Source organism: Trypanosoma cruzi, genomic scaffold (assembly GCF_000209065.1).
Source record: "Trypanosoma cruzi strain CL Brener 1047053517043 genomic scaffold, whole genome shotgun sequence".
NCBI lineage: Eukaryota > Euglenozoa > Kinetoplastea > Trypanosomatida > Trypanosomatidae > Trypanosoma > Trypanosoma cruzi.
This window is the reverse complement of record NW_001849528.1, coordinates 33,166-50,021: the sequence shown is the minus strand read 5'-3', so window position 1 is coordinate 50,021 and position 16,856 is coordinate 33,166. Positions and strand designations below refer to the sequence as shown.

The window sequence follows — 16,856 nt, the reverse complement described above, 5'->3', positions numbered from 1 at the left end:
GGCGACCTCTCTCTCTCTCTCTCCCTGTGTGTGTGTTTTGCTTTACGGGAGCAATGAGAGTGTGTGCGCTGGTCGTCCCACGCTTCGGCTTTTTGTTTTGTTTTTCATTGTTTTGTGGTTGAGAGCACCCATTCCGCGGGCTGCGTGTGTGTGTTTGTGTGTGATGATATGAGTGATTTGTGTGTGTGCTATCCGCTTCTTTTTTGCTGTTGTTTTCTTTGGATTCCCTTGTGCCGCACAGCTGCTTCGCAAGTATAGGCGCTGACGAGCACACAAGCACATGCGCAGACACGCACACCATGTGGCACACGCTGTGTAGCGGCGTAAACGCTGAGGACGCACGCACGCTGCGGACGGTCACGGCGGACACTATGGGCCCCTGTGTGTTGGCGCTTGTGGTTGCCTTTGGCCACGCTCACATCCACAGTGTTGGAAACGGCCGGTGTGTTCGTGGGCCGGTGGAGAGATCAGCGGCGGACACGGTGACTTCCACGCCGTGGGCTCACAGTAACCTTTTGGACAGTGGCGGTGCGGAAGAAACGGTCATGATAATTGCAACGCCGTCACGCTTGTTTTCGAGCATCCCGAGAGAAACAGTAAAAACATATTTGCACGCATGAGTCTTTCCATTCCCGCTTCAGGGCTGCCCATCGTAATGAGGTTGCCGTGCGGTGGCGTCACCCCTATGAGCTGTTGGGATAGAAAGGGAGAGCGCTGTGCAAGTGGTGGCTGTTGCGTGGCCGGTCAGACAAATACTGCGACACCACGATGAGAGCAGACCAAACACTCCGCGTGTAGGGAGCGTTGCGGCCGATGAGGAATGCGTGCGACGGTGAAGGACGTTCCCTCGACGACGGATTGACGGTTTTTCCCTTTGATGGAGTCGGTGCGCACGCGGTGCGTGTGGCTGCCTCTGTGGTCTCCTGTTGCTCCGCTGCTTGTGCCGCATCCTGACGCATCACTGGCACTAAACTGCTTTCTTATTCTCCTCCCTCTTTTTTCTTTGCTTCTCTCCTCCCACAGCCAGGCTGCACTGCTGCTGCTGCTGCTGCTGCTACTCACACGAAGCAAAGAAATGCAATTTGCTCAGGCCATGCGCCAGCCACGCCACGCCGCTTCTCCCATTGGTGGTGTTGCTGCTGGTGTACAGCGCCAGTCGGTGTATTGCCGCTGCTGCTCCTGCCACACAATACCGCTGTGGGTTTGACGCGATGATGAGGAGGAGCGGCTTGCTGCCGACTGCGGTGGTGCGTGAGGTGCCGCGCAAGGCACAGGGCGCGATGCAGACGTACACCGTCGACACACAGGATGACGACAGTGACTGGAGGCCGATCCGCATCAAGGTGTTCACGGGGGATCTGGAGAGCACTAAAGCATGGAAGAAGATGTTCTGCGAAAAGGCTGGGGAAACATGCGAAACTGTCTTGGGGGAAAGGTAAGCTGTGAAGCAGGGCATGTATTTTCGCAGGAAAAGAAACAACTGTACACTCAAAAGATTATCCCCGGTGCTGTCAAACTGCACGCTGAGCGGCTAATTGTGAAACCCACTGCTGATAAAATAGAGTTTCCGAGGGGTCTGAATGAACCGTGTAACCACTTTAATTCTTTTAGTGAGCACATAAGAGACGGTGTGTCTGATGCTGACTTTATCATCTACGCCGCTGCTAGGCCATCAAGTGCTGAGAGCAGGGCTGTTTGGGTGGCCACATGTATCACATGGGGTGATTCTCGTCCCTCTATTGGCGCCATGAACTTTGATCCAAAGTACATGACTGACACGGCGTGGAGCGTTCGCGTTGCTGCACACGAGCTTGCACATGCTCTTGGGTTTAGCCAAGAGAAAATGGAAGAAAAGAGCATATTGAACTCTGAATACATTGTGCGTGGGATGCGGCGTAAGGTGGTGGCGGGGAATCACGTTAAGGCGAAGACGCGAGCCCACTTTGGTTGTAACTCTCTCGAGGGAATGGAGCTGGAGGACGAAGATGGTGCATCGGCAAGAAGGATCCCTCACTGGAAGGAACGCCACGCGCGGGACGAGCTGATGGCTCCCACAGTCGGTGCCGGCTAATACACGGATCTGACGATGGCGGTGCTCGCGGATATGGGATACTACCGCGTGAATTGGAGCATGGCGGAGCCGATGAGCTGGGGCCACCGCAGTGGCTGCAACTTCCTGGAGAAGAATTGCAGTGAAACCCAAAGACTCGCCAGCACTTATCCTCACATGTTCTGCGATACTAATGACGATGAGACACTTCGCTGCACCTCTGACCGCCGTCACGTCGGGACGTGCACCGCAAACATCGCTGAAAACAAGGGGAATCCTGCGGATAAGGACGTTTGCCCTGTTGTTTCTTTGTACTTTAACGAAACATCGTCTGGGACAAGGCACAATGCGTGCTCGGACGTGACTGTGACTTCTCTCCCTGGGTCGCTGACTGGCGGTGGCTCGTGGTGCCTGGACGCGGAATTACTGGAGACGAATGTTAACCGTGAAAATAAAAGCGTCAAGGGAGTGTGCGCGCAGGTGTCGTGTGAGGGGGGAACAGTGAAGGTGAAGTACCTCGGCAGCAGTGATTTTCATTCTTGCCCCGAGGACACTCAAGTCTCAGTGACATTGAATGATTCTAAGCAAGATGGAAAGATCAAGTGCCCGAAGTACGGCGAGGTGTGTACCATTGCCGGCAACGGCAGCAGTATTGTCATTCCGAGCGTATTGGATGATGATAAGCGGGACGAGCGAGGAGAGGAAAGAGAAGCGGCTGTGGTTGCTCCGGCGTTGTCTCCCGGAGCGGAAGCTCGTACAAAGGCGTCTCCTGCCGATTTGCCTGCTGCGGAGCACTCGTCTGAAGAGGGACCCAGTGAAGAAGCGTCCACTGCAGAAGCGTCTCCTCCAGGTAAAAATTCTGAAGCTCCAGTGGTGCAAGCGGCATCGAAGCAGCCTCAACAAGAAAGTGAAGCAGAACAAATGACAGCGGTGGAGGCATCTGCCACTACACAGCAAGTGCCGGCGAATTCATTGCAGGGAAGTGTGGGGTGGGCGACGGCTTCGAACATCCCTGCCGTTGGAGAAACAACAGGTGATGCCGGCACCATGCGTGGGAGCAGGGCGGTGCCGTTGCTTTTTCTTCTGTTGGGACTGTGGGGGTTTGCCGCTCTGTGAGGAGTGACTGGCTGCCGCGTGGGACAATTGCGGCCTCCCCTGCACAGAATTAGTTCCCCGGGAAAAAATTCCTGCCAATTTTTTTCTTGTTTTTTGCGCGTATTTTAATTCTTTTTTTTTTTTTTTTTTTTTTTTTTGCTTCTTTTTTTTCTTGTTTCGTTCTTCTTTTATTTCATTTTCTTTTATCTCTCACTCCCCCTATTCCTTCTTTTTTTTGATTTTGGGGGCAATCACTATGGACGCTTTTTTATTTTCTACTCTTCCCCTTTGTAATTGTTTCCTGCTGCGCTCTTCCCGTGAGGGGTGCCGTGTGTTTCCCGCCCAACTGCTCCACTCGCACACCCACCGACACGCTCATGACGACGGCCCTGTGCGCCTCGCCTGCTGCACGCATGAGGAGGGGCCGCGACGTGTGGGCGTGCGACGAGGGCCGGTGGGGCGGAGCACACATTTCTTTCCCTCCTGTTTTGTTTTCTTTGCGGCCAGGGCGGGCAGACACCCGCAGCGCCACATACACACACACAGCCACGCCCTGCCGCTCTTTAAATGAATTCTTTCGTGCTTTGCGTGTTTATTTTACGCGCCGGCATTTCTTTCGTGGCCTGTCTTGCGAGCATTTCTTTCTCCCCGATGTTTTTTTTTCTTTTGCTGCGCTCACTCTCCCGATGGAGAGACGCGACTGCCGTCATGTTTTTTCATGCTTCTCTCGCCCCCCACACACACAAGAAGAGTGACTGTGCGCTGCGGGCCGCCCTCACGCGCCGATGAAAGGGCTGAGGGGAGCAGCAACGCGCAGATGACGCCATGAAATGTAAACGATGTGCGGACACACAGAGGGTCAGACACCCGAAAGACATGTAAATATCTTTTTAATTTTCTTTTGTGGGCAAAATATATGCAGACAGTTTGGTGGGGCCACACGGCAGCCAGGCGAATTTTCTTACTTTTAAATTTGTGTGGAACAGTGATGGACGGTTTCTTTTCTAATATAATTATTTTGTGCGGTGGAGTTTGTATGGGATGAAGGGGGAGCGTTTGATTTGTTTTAAATAAATTTTCTCTGGGTTGCCACTGCTTGGGCTGCAGTGCAGTCATGAGTTTGAGCGGTCTTCTTGTTGTTGTTTCCGCCATGCACCTCCGCTGTACATTTTGGTGCGTCTCTCCGCATACTCCGCTCCCTTTTTTCTAATATTTTGCTTTGTGCTTCTGCAGGCACACACGCACACAAGATGCACATTGCAGTGGGTTTGAATGCTTCTTTTGTGGTGCATGCTGGCAGCTGCGTGTGGCGGCTGTTGTCCTCTTCCGTGGCCATGTGGAGCAGGGAGGAGGGAGGGAGTGCGCAGCCCGAGTCTCCTTTTCCGCGGGTGTGTTGCACCGCGTGTGACCGCATGGAGTGGGGCGCGGCATCCCGTTGAGGGCGGGATGGCAGTGTAAATTCATGTCGCCGCGTCGTGGATGGTTGGGGATCCGCTTCCACGTGTGGCTGGTGGTTTGGGTGTGGGCGCCTTGTGCTGGCTGCGGGGACGTGGCCATATCCGTTGGCTGTGAGAATGGGATGGAGGAGGATGAGGTTGTGGATCTCTCCTTCTTGTCCATGGTGGGTGACTGCTGGCGGTGTTTGTGTTGTGTGTGTGCGGTCTCGCAGTCTGTGGACTGTGTGGGCTGTGGCTGCCTCTTGTCATGCTGTGTGCTCTCTTTGTGCGTGTGTCCATGCTGCGCCTCCCTCTCCCTCTTGTTCTGTCTTTCACTTCCCCACTCGGTGTGCAGATCAGCGGACTGACCCCAGCAACACTAGGAAGGATGATGACTGCTGTGATGAAGGCGACTGCGCTGCGCCGTGAGGTGTGCGCCCTGTTGTCCCTCGCGCTGTTGTGCTGCTGCGCTCCTGTGTGCGTGGCGGCTGCGGCTGCGACGGGGACTGCTGTACAATCAACTGATTTGTATTCCGGTACCTCTGCCGTGAACGTGTCGGTGGAGGTCTCGTGTGCGGACAGTGAGAATAAGTTGCAATGGCGCTTCCCTGGCCAGACAACTTGGAATACGTGTGCGCTCCCACAGGGTGCTCATGACTACACTGTTGATAAGGAGAGTGGTGGAGGCTACACTGTTGATCAGAACACTGAATATAGTCTGGGTAAATCTGAACACTCTGACAGTGTTGATTTTATTATTTTTGATACGATAAGTGAGGATCCCGGCCGTGTCGGTGAGTTACTGTGCCTCTCGGCCGAACAGATTTACTCGGCTGCAAAATGTAATGAATCCTGCAAGTCCGTCGGTGTGGAAACAATCGCGTTTACGATGGAATTTCCGACGAATAACGAAAGTGGTGTGTACAAGGAGTGGGAAAAAAACAAAAGAACTAATCCTCCGAAAGACTCTGCGGTTAGCACCCCAGGCGTCTGTCCGTTAAAAACTCCTGCTGAAAGGACACCTGAGAAGGCTAACGGTGGATCTCCAGAGGCCGCTGCAGTAACGCCGGCAGCACAAGTGACAGCAGTGGAGACACCCGCAGCGGGGCAGGCTGCAGGCAGTTCGAGTTCAGCTGCGAGTGGGACCTCATCATCGGCACAGACTATTGAACAGGGGATATCCCCAGCGGACCCACAAGCCGGTAACAATTCGCAGCTGCCAACAGGCGAAGGGGTTGGCAGAACGGATGCATCCGGGACGACGCAAACACCCTCAGCCACTCCCGCCAGCGGCAATGGTGGGGCCTCCGGTGCAGCCACGGCCGGTGCTGCCTCACAGTCCGGCAAACCGACATATACGAAGGAGCCCAACAACAGTGCCACCACTGGAGCGCAGGGTCCCGGCACGTCGGACAGCAGCGCCATCGCCACTGCGTGGGTGCACACACCACTGCTGCTGCTGCTGACCGCCCTTGCATGTGCCGCTGGGCAGCGGTGCGGAGCAGCCACACACGAATGATGAAAGGTGCGACTCGTCCCCTGTATGTGTGTGTCTATTCTGCCTGACGCCCTGTGGGCAAATCCTCCACCTCAATTTAGGAAATGTTTTTGCTATGTCTTTTTTCCACTGTCTGGTTGCTGTACACCGTCGTGGATGACGAGTTCCTTCTTTTGTTTGCTTCTGCCACCCACACGCGGTGCCGGCCTCGCTGCTGTGCGTCCCACGGACTGCACAAACGAGGAGTGGAGGAGCGGGCCGGATGCCGCATGGGATGTGAGGGTTGTTGTGTGGGCTGGTGGAGGAATGCGATCTTTTCTCATGCTTCATCACTTATTTTTGTGCGGGCAATGTACGCCCACACCCATTCCCCTGTGTTTTGGGGACACGTGAAATGAAAACTTTTGCTGAGAGATGTTTCTTTTCTTTTTTTTCGCCTCCCGGGAGTTCTTCTGGACTCTCAACTTTCTTTTGTTTTCTTTTTAAATTTCTCGTTGCTTTTTCTTTATATTGTATTGCTTTTTTCTTGCAAATCATTTCCCTTCTTTTGCTTGTTGCTTTAGGGCAACCACTATGGACGGTTTTTTCTTTCCTACTTTGTAATTGTTTCCTGCTGCGCTCTTCCTGTGAGGGGTGCCGTGTGTTTCCCGCCCAACCGCTCCACTCGCACACCCACCGACACGCTCATGACGACGGCCCTGTGCGCCTCGCCTGCTGCACGCATGAGGAGGGGCCGCGACGTGTGGGCGTGCGACGAGGGCCGGTGGGGCGGAGCACACATTTCTTTCCCTCCTGTTTTGTTTTCTTTGCGGCCAGGGCGGGCAGACACCCGCAGCGCCACACACACACACACACAGCCACACCCTGCCGCTCTTCAAAGGATCCTTTCGTGCTTTGCGTGTTTATTTTGCGCGCCGGCATTTCCTTCGTGGCCTGTCTTGCGAGCATTTCTTTCTCCCCGATGTTTTTTTTTCTTTTGCTGCGCTCACTCTCCCGATGGAGAGACGCGACTGCCGTCATGTTTTTTCTTGCTTCTCTCGCCCCCCACACACACAAGAAGAGTGACTGTGCGCTGCGGGCCGCCCTCACGCGCCGATGAAAGGGCTGAGGGGAGCAGCAACGCGCAGATGACGCCATGAAATGTAAACGATGTGCGGACACACAGAGGGTCAGACACCCGAAAGACATGCAAATATCTTTTCAATTTTCTTTTGTGGGCAAAATATATGCAGACAGTTTGGTGGGGCCACACGGCAGCCAGGCGAATTTTCTTACTTTTAAATTTGTGTGGAACAGTGATGGACGGTTTCTTTTCTAATATAATTATTTTGTGCGGTGGAGTTTGTATGGGATGAAGGGGGAGCGTTTGATTTGTTTTAAATAAATTTTGTCTGGGTTGCCACTGCTTGGGCTGCAGTGCAGTCATGAGTTTGAGCGGTCTTCTTGTTGTTGTTTCCGCCATGCAACTCCGCTGTACATTTTGGTGCGTCTCTCCGCATACTCCGCTCCCTTTTTTCTAATATTTTGCTTTGTGCTTCTGCGGGCACACACACGCACACAAGATGCACATTGCAGTGGGTTTGAATGCTTCTTTTGTGGTGCATGCTGGCAGCTGCGTGTGGCGGCCGTTGTCCTCTTCCGTGGCCATGTGGAGCAGGGAGGAGGGAGGGAGTGCGCAGCCCGAGTCTCCTTTTCCGCGGGTGTGGTGCACCGCGTGTGACCGCATGGAGTGAGGCGCGGCATCCCGTTGAGGGCGGGTTGGCAGTGTAAATTCATGTCGCCGCGTCGTGGATGGTTGGGGATCCGCTTCCACGTGTGGCTGGTGGTTTGGGTGTGGGCGCCTTGTGCTGGCTGCGGGGACGTGGCCATATCCGTTGGCTCTGAGAATGGGATGGAGGAGGATGAGGTTGTGGATCTCTCCTTCTTGTCCATGGTGGGTGACTGCTGGCGGTGTGTGTGTTGTGTGTGTGCGGTCTCGCAGTCTGTGGACTGTGTGGGCTGTGGCTGCCTCTTGCCATGCTGTGTGCTCTCTTTGTGCGTGTGTCCATGCTGCGCCTCCCTCTCTCTCTCTCTCTCTCTCTCTCTCTTGTTCTGTCTTTCAGTTCCCCACTCGGTGTGCAGATCAGCGGACTGACCCCAGCAACACTAGGAAGGATGATGACTGCTGTGATGAAGGCGACTGCGCTGCGCCGTGAGGTGTGCGCCCTGTTGTCCCTCGCGCTGTTGTGCTGCTGCGCTCCTGTGTGCGTGGCGGCTGCGGCTGCGACGGGGACTGCTGTACAAATCAACTGATTTGTATTCCGGTACCTCTGCCGTGAACGTGTCGGTGGAGGTCTTGTGTGCGGAAAGTAACAAACCGTTGCAATGGCGCTTTCCCGGCCAGACAACTTGGAATACGTGTTCAAGCTCGCAGGGTGCTCATGACTACAATGTTGATCAGGAGAGTGGTGGAGGCTACACTGTTGATCAGGGGAACACTGAATATAGTCTGGGTAAATCTGAACACTCTGACAGTGTTGTTGTTATTATTTTGGATTCGGCACGTGGGGAACCCAGCCTTGTCGATGAGTCACTCTGCCTCTTCGCCGAACAGATGTACTCGGCTGCAAAATGTAATGAATCCTGCACTTCATCTAATTCGGATAAAACCGCGTTTACGATGGAATTTCCGACGAATAACGAAAGTGGTGTGTACAAGAAGTGGCTGGAATATAATAAGTCTTCTAATCCTGCTGCGGTTAGCACCTCAGGCGTTTGTTCGTTAAAAACTCCTGCTGAAAGGACACCTGAGAAGGCTAACGGTGGATCCCCAGAGGCCGCTGCAGTAACGCCGGCAGCACAAGTGACAGCAGTGGAGACACCCGCAGCGGGGCAGGCTGCAGGCAGTTCGAGTTCAGCTGCGAGTGGGACCTCATCATCGGAACAGACTATTGAACAGGGGATATCCCCAGCGGACCCACAAGCCGGTAACACTTCGCAGCTGCCAACAGGCGAAGGGGTTGGCAGAACGGATGCATCCGGGACGACGCAAACACCCTCAGCCACTCCCGCCAGCGGCAATGGTGGGGCCTCCGGTGCAGCCACGGCCGGTGCTGCCTCACAGTCCGGCAAACCGACATATACGAAGGAGCCCAACAACAGTGCCACCACTGGAGCGCAGGGTCCCGGCACGTCGGACAGCAGCGCCATCGCCACTGCGTGGGTGCACACACCACTGCTGCTGCTGCTGACCGCCCTTGCATGTGCCGCTGGGCAGCGGTGCGGAGCAGCCACACACGAATGATGAAAGGTGCGACTCGTCCCCTGTATGTGTGTGTCTATTCTGCCTGACGCCCTGTGGGCAAATCCTCCACCTCAATTTAGGAAATGTTTTTGCTATGTCTTTTTTCCACTATCTGGTTGCTGTACACCGTCGTGGATGACGAGTTCCTTCTTTTGTTTGCTTCTGCCACCCACACGCGGTGCCGGCCTCGCTGCTGTGCGTCCCACGGACTGCACAAACGAGGAGTGGAGGAGCGGGCCGGATGCCGCATGGGATGTGAGGGTTGTTGTGTGGGCTGGTGGAGGAATGCGATCTTTTCTCATGCTTCATCACTTATTTTTGTGCGGGCAATGTACGCCCACACCCATTCCCCTGTGTTTTGGGGACACGTGAAATGAAAACTTTTGCTGAGAGATGTTTCTTTTCTTTTTTTTCGCCTCCCGGGAGTTCTTCTGGACTCTCAACTTTCTTTTGTTTTCTTTTTAAATTTTTCGTTGCTTTTTCTTTATATTGTATTGCTTTTTTCTTGCAAATCATTTCCCTTCTTTTGCTTGTTGCTTTAGGGCAGCCACTATGGACGGTTTTTTCTTTCCTACTTTGTAATTGTTTCCTGCTGCGCTCTTCCTGTGAGGGGTGCCGTGTGTTTCCCGCCCAACCGCTCCACTCGCACACCCACCGACACGCTCATGACGACGGCCCTGTGCGCCTCGCCTGCTGCACGCATGAGGAGGGGCCGCGACGTGTGGGCGTGCGACAAGGGCCGGTGGGGCGGAGCACACATTTCTTTCCCTCCTGTTTTGTTTTCTTTGCGGCCAGGGCGGGCAGACACCCGCAGCGCCACACACACACACACAGCCACGCCCTGCCGCTCTTTAAATGAATTCTTTCGTGCTTTGCGTGTTTATTTTGCGCGCCGGCATTTCTTTCGGGGCCTGTCTTGCGAGCATTTCTTTCCCCCCGATGTTTTTTTTTCTTTTGCTGCGCTCACTCTCCCGATGGAGTGACGCGACTGCCGTCATGTTTTTTCTTGCTTCTCTCGCCCCCCACACACAAGAAGAGTGACTGTGCGCTGCGGGCCGCCCTCACGCGCCGATGAAAGGGCTGAGGGGAGCAGCAACGCGCAGATGACGCCATGAAATGTAAACGATGTGCGGGCACACAGAGGGTCAGACACCCGAAAGACATGTAAATATCTTTTTAATTTTCTTTTGTGAGCAAAATATATGCAGACAGTTTGGTGGGGCCACACGGCAGCCAGGCGAATTTTCTTACTTTTAAATTTGTGTGGAACAGTGATGGACGATTTCTTTTCTAATATAATTATTTTGTGCGGTGGAGTTTGTATGGGATGAAGGGGGAGCGTTTAATTTGTTTTAAATAAATTTTGTCTGGGTTGCCACTGCTTGGGCTGCAGTGCAGTCATGAGTTTGAGCGGTCTTCTTGTAGTTGTTTCCGCCATGCACCTCCGCTGTAAATTTTTTTGCGTCTCTCCGCATACTCCGCTCCCTCTTTTTTAATATTTTGCTTTGTGCTTCTGCGGGCACACACAACCACACACGCACACAAGATGCACATTGCAGTGGGTTTGAATGCTTCTTTTGTGGTGCATGCTGGCAGCTGCGTGTGGCGGCTGTTGTCTTCTCCCGTGGCCATGTGGAGAAGGGAGGAGGGAGGGAGTGCGCAGCCCGAGTTTTTTTTCCTGTGGCTGCGTTGAATTGGGCTCCGTGTTCCAGTGAGGACTGGATGGCAGTGTAAATTCATGTCGCCGCGCCATTAATGGCTGAGGGTTTGCTTGCGCCGTGTGTGTTGTGTGGTGGCCGTGGGGCTTTCGGCCACTTCCTTGGGGTTGTGGAAATGAGCGGGGGGAGATGGTGGTGGGTGCCGTCTCGTGGTGTGTGAACTGTGCTACTTGGCCTGCTGCCCTCTCTTCATTTTGTCTGCTCTCTCTCTCGCTGTATCCGCCGTGCTCTGTTTCTCTCCCTCTTGTTCCGTTCTTTTTCTTCTGTCCCACAGATCAGCTGACTGACTCCAGCGACTCCACTACGGGTGACGGTGCGGCGCCGTGTTGGTCATTGCGCTCTTGTGCTGCTGCTGCTTCTCGTCCGTGTGCGTGACGGCTGCTGGGAGTCCTGGACATGTATCTGGTGATGCGGATGCGGTGGTTGTGGCAGTGGATGTGTCGTGTCCTCCGAGTGACGGCAGCCTGAGCTATCGCGTGCGTGGGGGTGTGTGTGGGCGTGGACGAAGTCTTCTGCTGCCGGTGCTGAGGCTCAGCATGAGAATTGTACTTTCAGTGGCTTTGATGTGCGCATGCATAGTAGAAATGGTGAGCTGGGTGCTGTGTTTCATGTGGCCAATGCGGTGTACACATGTAGCAACTGTGCTGCCAGCTGTGCAACGAAAGGGGAAGGGGCCACCGTTGCCTTCACGATGAATGTGACGTCACATAAATACGCCGGCCTTTATGAATTGTGGTGGCGTCAATTTTCTTCCGACGGAACTATTCCTGTGCTTGCACGGAGCAGCGATGCTGACCAGACGGGCATCTGTCACCCACCACCCCGTGAAGGGAAGGATGAGAGAAAATCCGCTGGGACAACTGCGCCGCAAGTCAGTGCCGAGCCGTCACGTCAAAACGAGGATTGGCGACAGTCTGCCGCGGCTTACGCACCCAACACCGTCGATCCGAGTCCCGCATCCAACACGGAGACCAACACGTCTAGGAAAAAGCCTCGCATTGCAACCGATCCGAAAGAAAACGTGGCTCCAACACCACCCAAGAGGAAGCCTAGCATTGCCATGAGTCGGAACATGGAAATGGATCCGAATGCATTCGTGACGAAGACTGCACCCCGCCACCGCGTTGAGGATGTCAGTGGGCTCGAGGGATGCCCGTAAGAGTGAAGCCGTTGACGGCAGCGGCGAGCACGTTCCTGGGAAAATTGCGGGAGGAATGAATGGTCACAACGTCCCCGGAACACCAAAACGGCATCAAGAAATGTGACCCTGCGCGATCTGGAGCGGCGTGAGTCCAGACGGCCGCCTCGCCCTGTTTGACGACGTGAATTTGATACCACGCGATTCAACTGGCGACCGCACTGCGCGTGTGTGCGTGTCTCGGGCGTTGCTGCTGCTGCTGCTGGAACTGTGTGGGGTTGTGGTAGTCCTTCGAGCGAAAGAGGGTGGAATTGTGACTCCCCACGGGGGATATTTGCCGCATACTTTGCGGTTTTCATGTCACTGTTTTTTCTGTTCTTTTTTAATGATTTGCAGATCGCTTTTTAAACCTTTTTTCTTTTTTGTTACTGTTTTTCCCTTTTTTCTTCTTTGTAATGTTCTTTTTGATGCTTTTTCCTCTGGAGTGATAAGTACCCTTTTTTTCTCCTCATTATTTAATGTTCGGTTGATGTGCACTGGAATGGGCGAAGTGTTTCCCTCTCTTGTGTGTTTCTTTTTTGTTGTTGCCCACACGCGGTGCCGGCTCCGCTGCCGTGCGTCCCACGGACTGCAGGAACGGGGATTGGAGGAAGAGGCCGGATGCCGCATGAAATGTGAGGGATGTTGTGTGGGCTCGTGAAGCAGTACAATCAGTTTTTATTTTTATTTTAATTTCGTTTTCTTTGTGCAGGCAATATGTATGTACAGAAGCACAAGGCCGTTTTATTGCGCTGCTTAGCGCATGAAATAAAAATTCTGCTGAATGAATTTTCTTCATTGTTTCCGGGAGCCCTGCCGGACACTCAAATTGTTTTTTGTGTTTTTTCCTGCTTTTTTTAGCTTTCTGTTTGCGCGGCGGTGTGCGAGTTCTGCAGTCGTACCAATTCCAACTGCCTCATTGTGTGTTTGTTGCTGCTGCTATCATTTGTTACTGTGCGGTGGCGGGGAGTTAGTTTGTGCTGAAGGCTGCACGCAATTGACAGGAGTGATGATGGCGATGATGATGACTGGCCGTGTGCTGCTGGTGTGTGCCCTCTGCGTGCTGTGGTGCGGTGCCGGCGGTGTTTATGCGAGGGACCTCGACAACAAGGCACTGGGTGGCTGCATGGCGTCGGGAGTGTTGGGTATGAATACATCGTATGTGCCGAACGGATGTAATAAATACATGCCGATGCCGCCTTTGCGGTCAGCACTGCCTATCCCTGCCATACAAGCCGAAGTTCAGCAATTGACGGACGTTTCTCAGGATGACATTAAATTATCCTCAGACACTGCTCCAGAATCTGGTTCTGGAGTTGGAAGCGGAGGTTCTCCGGGCCCTGCTGCTTCTCCGACAGGTGCTGTTCCAGGTGCTGGTGTTCCTGCTGCTACTGGTCCTGCTGGTCCTGCTGCTGCTGCTGGTGGTGGTCCTACTGGTGTTACTGATCCTGCTGCTGCTGCTCCTGGTGGTGGTGGTGGTGGTCCTGCCGGTGTTACTGGTTCTTCCGGTTCCGCGGTTTCTTCTGTTGTTCCTTCTCTTCCTGCTGATTCAGAAAATAGTAAAACGGGTTGCGGAGAGGAGGCGTCGGATTGCGGAAGTCAAGAAAAGTTGGAAAAGTCAAAAGTGGAAAATCAGGATTTGGAAAAATCCAACACAGCAGAATTACCAGCGACACAAAATACGAAATCAAAAGACAATGAGGAGGACTCAACGGAAGCATCAAGTACGGAATTGCAGAATACGGAAACCCAACAAGAAACAAAACCGCCAGTAGATGAGAATGACACTACGAGCACCGATGCATCCACAGCGGTTGCCGCACAGAGTACATCGGCCGGCAGTCAAGAAGAAGCAACTGAGTCATCTTCCGATGGCAGTCATTCTCCACTTCGGGGGGAAGTATTCACTGGAACGGACACTCCCAAGAATGCTCCATCTCCGGCTGCCGCGGAAGCAGAAAAACGCCAAGGAGAAAATGTGACGAAAGATGGCGACAGCGGCAGCACCACCGCGGTCTCCCACACCACCTCCCCTCTTTTGCTTCTTGTTGCTTGTGCGGCTGCTGCTGTGGTGGTGGCCGCGTGAGAGTGAGTGAGAGAGCGCCATGCACCGCCCGCACACACACTCGTCTTTTACTCACTCTCTGTGTGTGTCCCCTTGCATGGACTCTCGCCCTCACCTCACCCCACGAGGCACACACATAATGTGCCCATTGTATATATTGCATGCACACCCATGCAGGCCCGTTGGTGCTCTCTTTTGTACCACACGCACCGCTGCCGTTCTGCCTGGCTGCATGGGCGGAGCACCGTAACTGTTTCTGTTTTTGTTTTTATTGCATTGAGTGGGCGACCTCTCTCTCTCTCTCTCTCCCTGTGTGTGTGTTTTGCTTTACGGGAGCAATGGGAGAGTGTGTGCGCTGGTCGTCCCACGCTTCGGCTTTTTGTTTTGTTTTTCATTGTTTTGTGGTTGAGTGCACCCATTCCGCGGGCTGCGTGTGTGTGTTTGTGTGTGATGATATGAGTGATTTGTGTGTGTGCTATCCGCTTCTTTTTGCTGTTGTTTTCTTATGATTCTCTTATGCCACACAGCTGCTTCGTAAGTATAGGCGCTGACGAACACACAAGCACATGCGCAGACACGCACGCACGCTGCGGATGTTCACGGCGGACACTATGGGCCCCTGTGTGTCGGCGGTTGTGGTTGCCTTTGGCCACGCTCACATCCACAGTGTTGAAACGGCCGGTGGAGAGATCAGCGGCGGACACGGTGACTTCCACGCCGTGGGCTCACAGTAACCTTTTGGACAGTGGCGGTGCGGAAGAAACGGTCATGATAATTGCAACGCCGTCACGCTTGTTTTTGAGCATCCCGAGAGAAACAGTAAAAACATATTTGCACGCATGAGTCTTTCCATTCCCGCTTCAGGGCTGCCCATCGTAATGAGGTTGCCGTGCGGTGGCGTCACCCCTATGAGCTGTTGGGATAGAAAGGGAGAGCGCTGTGCAAGTGGTGGCTGTTGCGTGGCCGGTCAGACAAATACTGCGACACCACGATGAGAGCAGACCAAACACTCCGCGTGTAGGGAGCGTTGCGGCCGATGAGGAATGCGTGCGACGGTGATGGACGTTCCCTCGACGGTGGATTGACGGTTTTCCCTTTGATGGAGTCGGTGCGCACGCGGTGCGTGTGGCTGCCTCTGTGGTCTCCTGTTGCTCCGCTGCTTGTGCCGCATCCTGACGCATCACGGGCACTAAACTGCTTTCTTATTCTCCTCCCTCTTTTTTCTTTGCCTCTCTCCTCCCACAGCCAGGCTGCACTGCTGCTGCTGCTGCTGCTTCTCACACGAAGCAAAGAAATGCAATTTCCTCAGGCCATGCGCCAGCCACGCCACGCCACGCCACGCCGCTTCTCCCATTGGTGGTGTTGCTGCTGGTGTACAGCGCCAGTCGGTGTATTGCCGCTGCTGCTCCCGCCACACAATACCGCTGTGGGTTTGACGTGATGATGAGAAGGAGCGGCCCGCTGCCGACTGCGGTGGTGCGTGAGGTGCCGCGCAAGGCACAGGGCGCGATGCAGACGTACACCGTCGCCACACAGGATGACGACAGTGACTGGAGGCCGATCCGCATCAAGGTGTTCACGGGGGATCTGGAGAGCACTAAAGCATGGAAGAAGATGTTCTGCGAAAAGGCTGGGGAAACATGCGAAACTGTCTTGGGGGAAAGGTAAGCTGTGAAGCAGGGCATATGTTTTTGCAGGAAAAGAAACAACTGTACACTCAAAAGATTATCCCCGGTGCTGTCAAACTGCACGCTGAGCGGCTAATTGTGAAACCCACTGCTGATAAAATAGAGTTTCCGAGGAATATGGTAAGCCCTTGCGAACAATTTACGATTTCTACTGAACACATGTCTGGTGGTGTGACTGACGCTGAGTTTATCATCTACGCCGCTGCTAGGCCATCAAGTGCTAAAAGCAGGGCTGTGTGGGCGGCCACATGTATCACATGGGGTGATTCTCGTCCCTCTATTGGCGCCATGAACTTTGATCCAAAGTACATGACTGACACGGCGTGGAGCGTTCGCGTTGCTGCACACGAGCTTGCACATGCTCTTGGGTTTAGCCAAGAGAAAATGGAAGAAAAGAGCATATTGAACTCTGAATACATTGTGCGTGGGATGCGGCGTAAGGCGGTGGCGGGGAATCACGTTAAGGCGAAGACGCGAGCCCACTTTGGTTGTAACTCTCTCGAGGGAATGGAGCTGGAGGACGAAGATGGCGCATCGGCAAGAAGGATCCCTCACTGGAAGGAACGCCACGCGCGGGACGAGCTGATGGCTCCCACAGTCGGTGCCGGCTAATACACGGATCTGACGATGGCGGTGCTCGCGGATATGGGGTACTACCGCGTGAATTGGAGGATGGCGGAGCCGATGAGCTGGGGCCACCGCAGTGGCTGCAACTTCCTGGAGAAGAAGTGCAGTGAAACCCAAAGACTCGCCAGCACTTATCCTCACATCTTCTGCGATGCTAATGACGATGAGACACTTCGCTGCACCTCTGACCGCCGTTACTTCGGGACGTGCACCGCAAAC

General features: G+C 54.0%; 4 protein-coding genes and 2 pseudogenes across 4 annotated transcripts, besides 11 other annotated features; all 6 read left to right on the top strand.

Moving 5' to 3' along the window:
- Positions 1–8,443: part of a sequence feature (areas not merged during assembly with more than two copies in the genome that could not be assigned to a particular haplotype) that runs on past the window's edge.
- Positions 878–3,166, top strand: Tc00.1047053506799.90 (annotated as a pseudogene).
- Positions 1,034–1,059: a microsatellite.
- Positions 3,275–3,350: a sequence feature (T-rich).
- Positions 4,850–6,100, top strand: Tc00.1047053506799.100 (mucin-like glycoprotein, putative; the record flags this gene model as incomplete). Its single annotated transcript, XM_808470.1, has 1 exon — positions 4,850–6,100. One exon carries the CDS (start codon positions 4,850–4,852, stop codon positions 6,098–6,100), a length of 1,251 nt encoding a protein of 416 aa, XP_813563.1.
- Positions 8,135–8,166: a microsatellite.
- Positions 8,444–8,663: a sequence feature (areas merged during assembly that could not be assigned to a particular haplotype. This can correspond to areas where the two haplotypes were merged or to regions with more than two copies in the genome that were merged during assembly.).
- Positions 8,664–9,327: a sequence feature (heterozygous, Esmeraldo-like haplotype).
- Tc00.1047053506799.110 (uncharacterized protein) lies at positions 8,673–9,362 on the top strand (the record flags this gene model as incomplete). Its single annotated transcript, XM_808471.1, has 1 exon — positions 8,673–9,362. One exon carries the CDS (start codon positions 8,673–8,675, stop codon positions 9,360–9,362), a length of 690 nt encoding a protein of 229 aa, XP_813564.1.
- Positions 9,328–16,856: a sequence feature (areas not merged during assembly with more than two copies in the genome that could not be assigned to a particular haplotype).
- Positions 11,652–12,239, top strand: Tc00.1047053506799.120 (uncharacterized protein; the record flags this gene model as incomplete). Its single annotated transcript, XM_808472.1, has 1 exon — positions 11,652–12,239. The coding sequence occupies one exon, from the start codon at positions 11,652–11,654 to the stop codon at positions 12,237–12,239; it is 588 nt and encodes a 195-aa protein (XP_813565.1).
- Positions 12,933–12,953: a sequence feature (AT_rich).
- Positions 13,267–14,343, top strand: Tc00.1047053506799.130 (mucin-associated surface protein (MASP), putative; the record flags this gene model as incomplete). The annotated part of the gene is made up of 1 exon (XM_808473.1): positions 13,267–14,343. One exon carries the CDS (start codon positions 13,267–13,269, stop codon positions 14,341–14,343), a length of 1,077 nt encoding a protein of 358 aa, XP_813566.1.
- Positions 13,629–13,804: a microsatellite.
- On the top strand, positions 15,359–16,856 carry Tc00.1047053506799.150 (annotated as a pseudogene; the record flags this gene model as incomplete).
- Positions 15,578–15,597: a microsatellite.
- Positions 15,638–15,665: a microsatellite.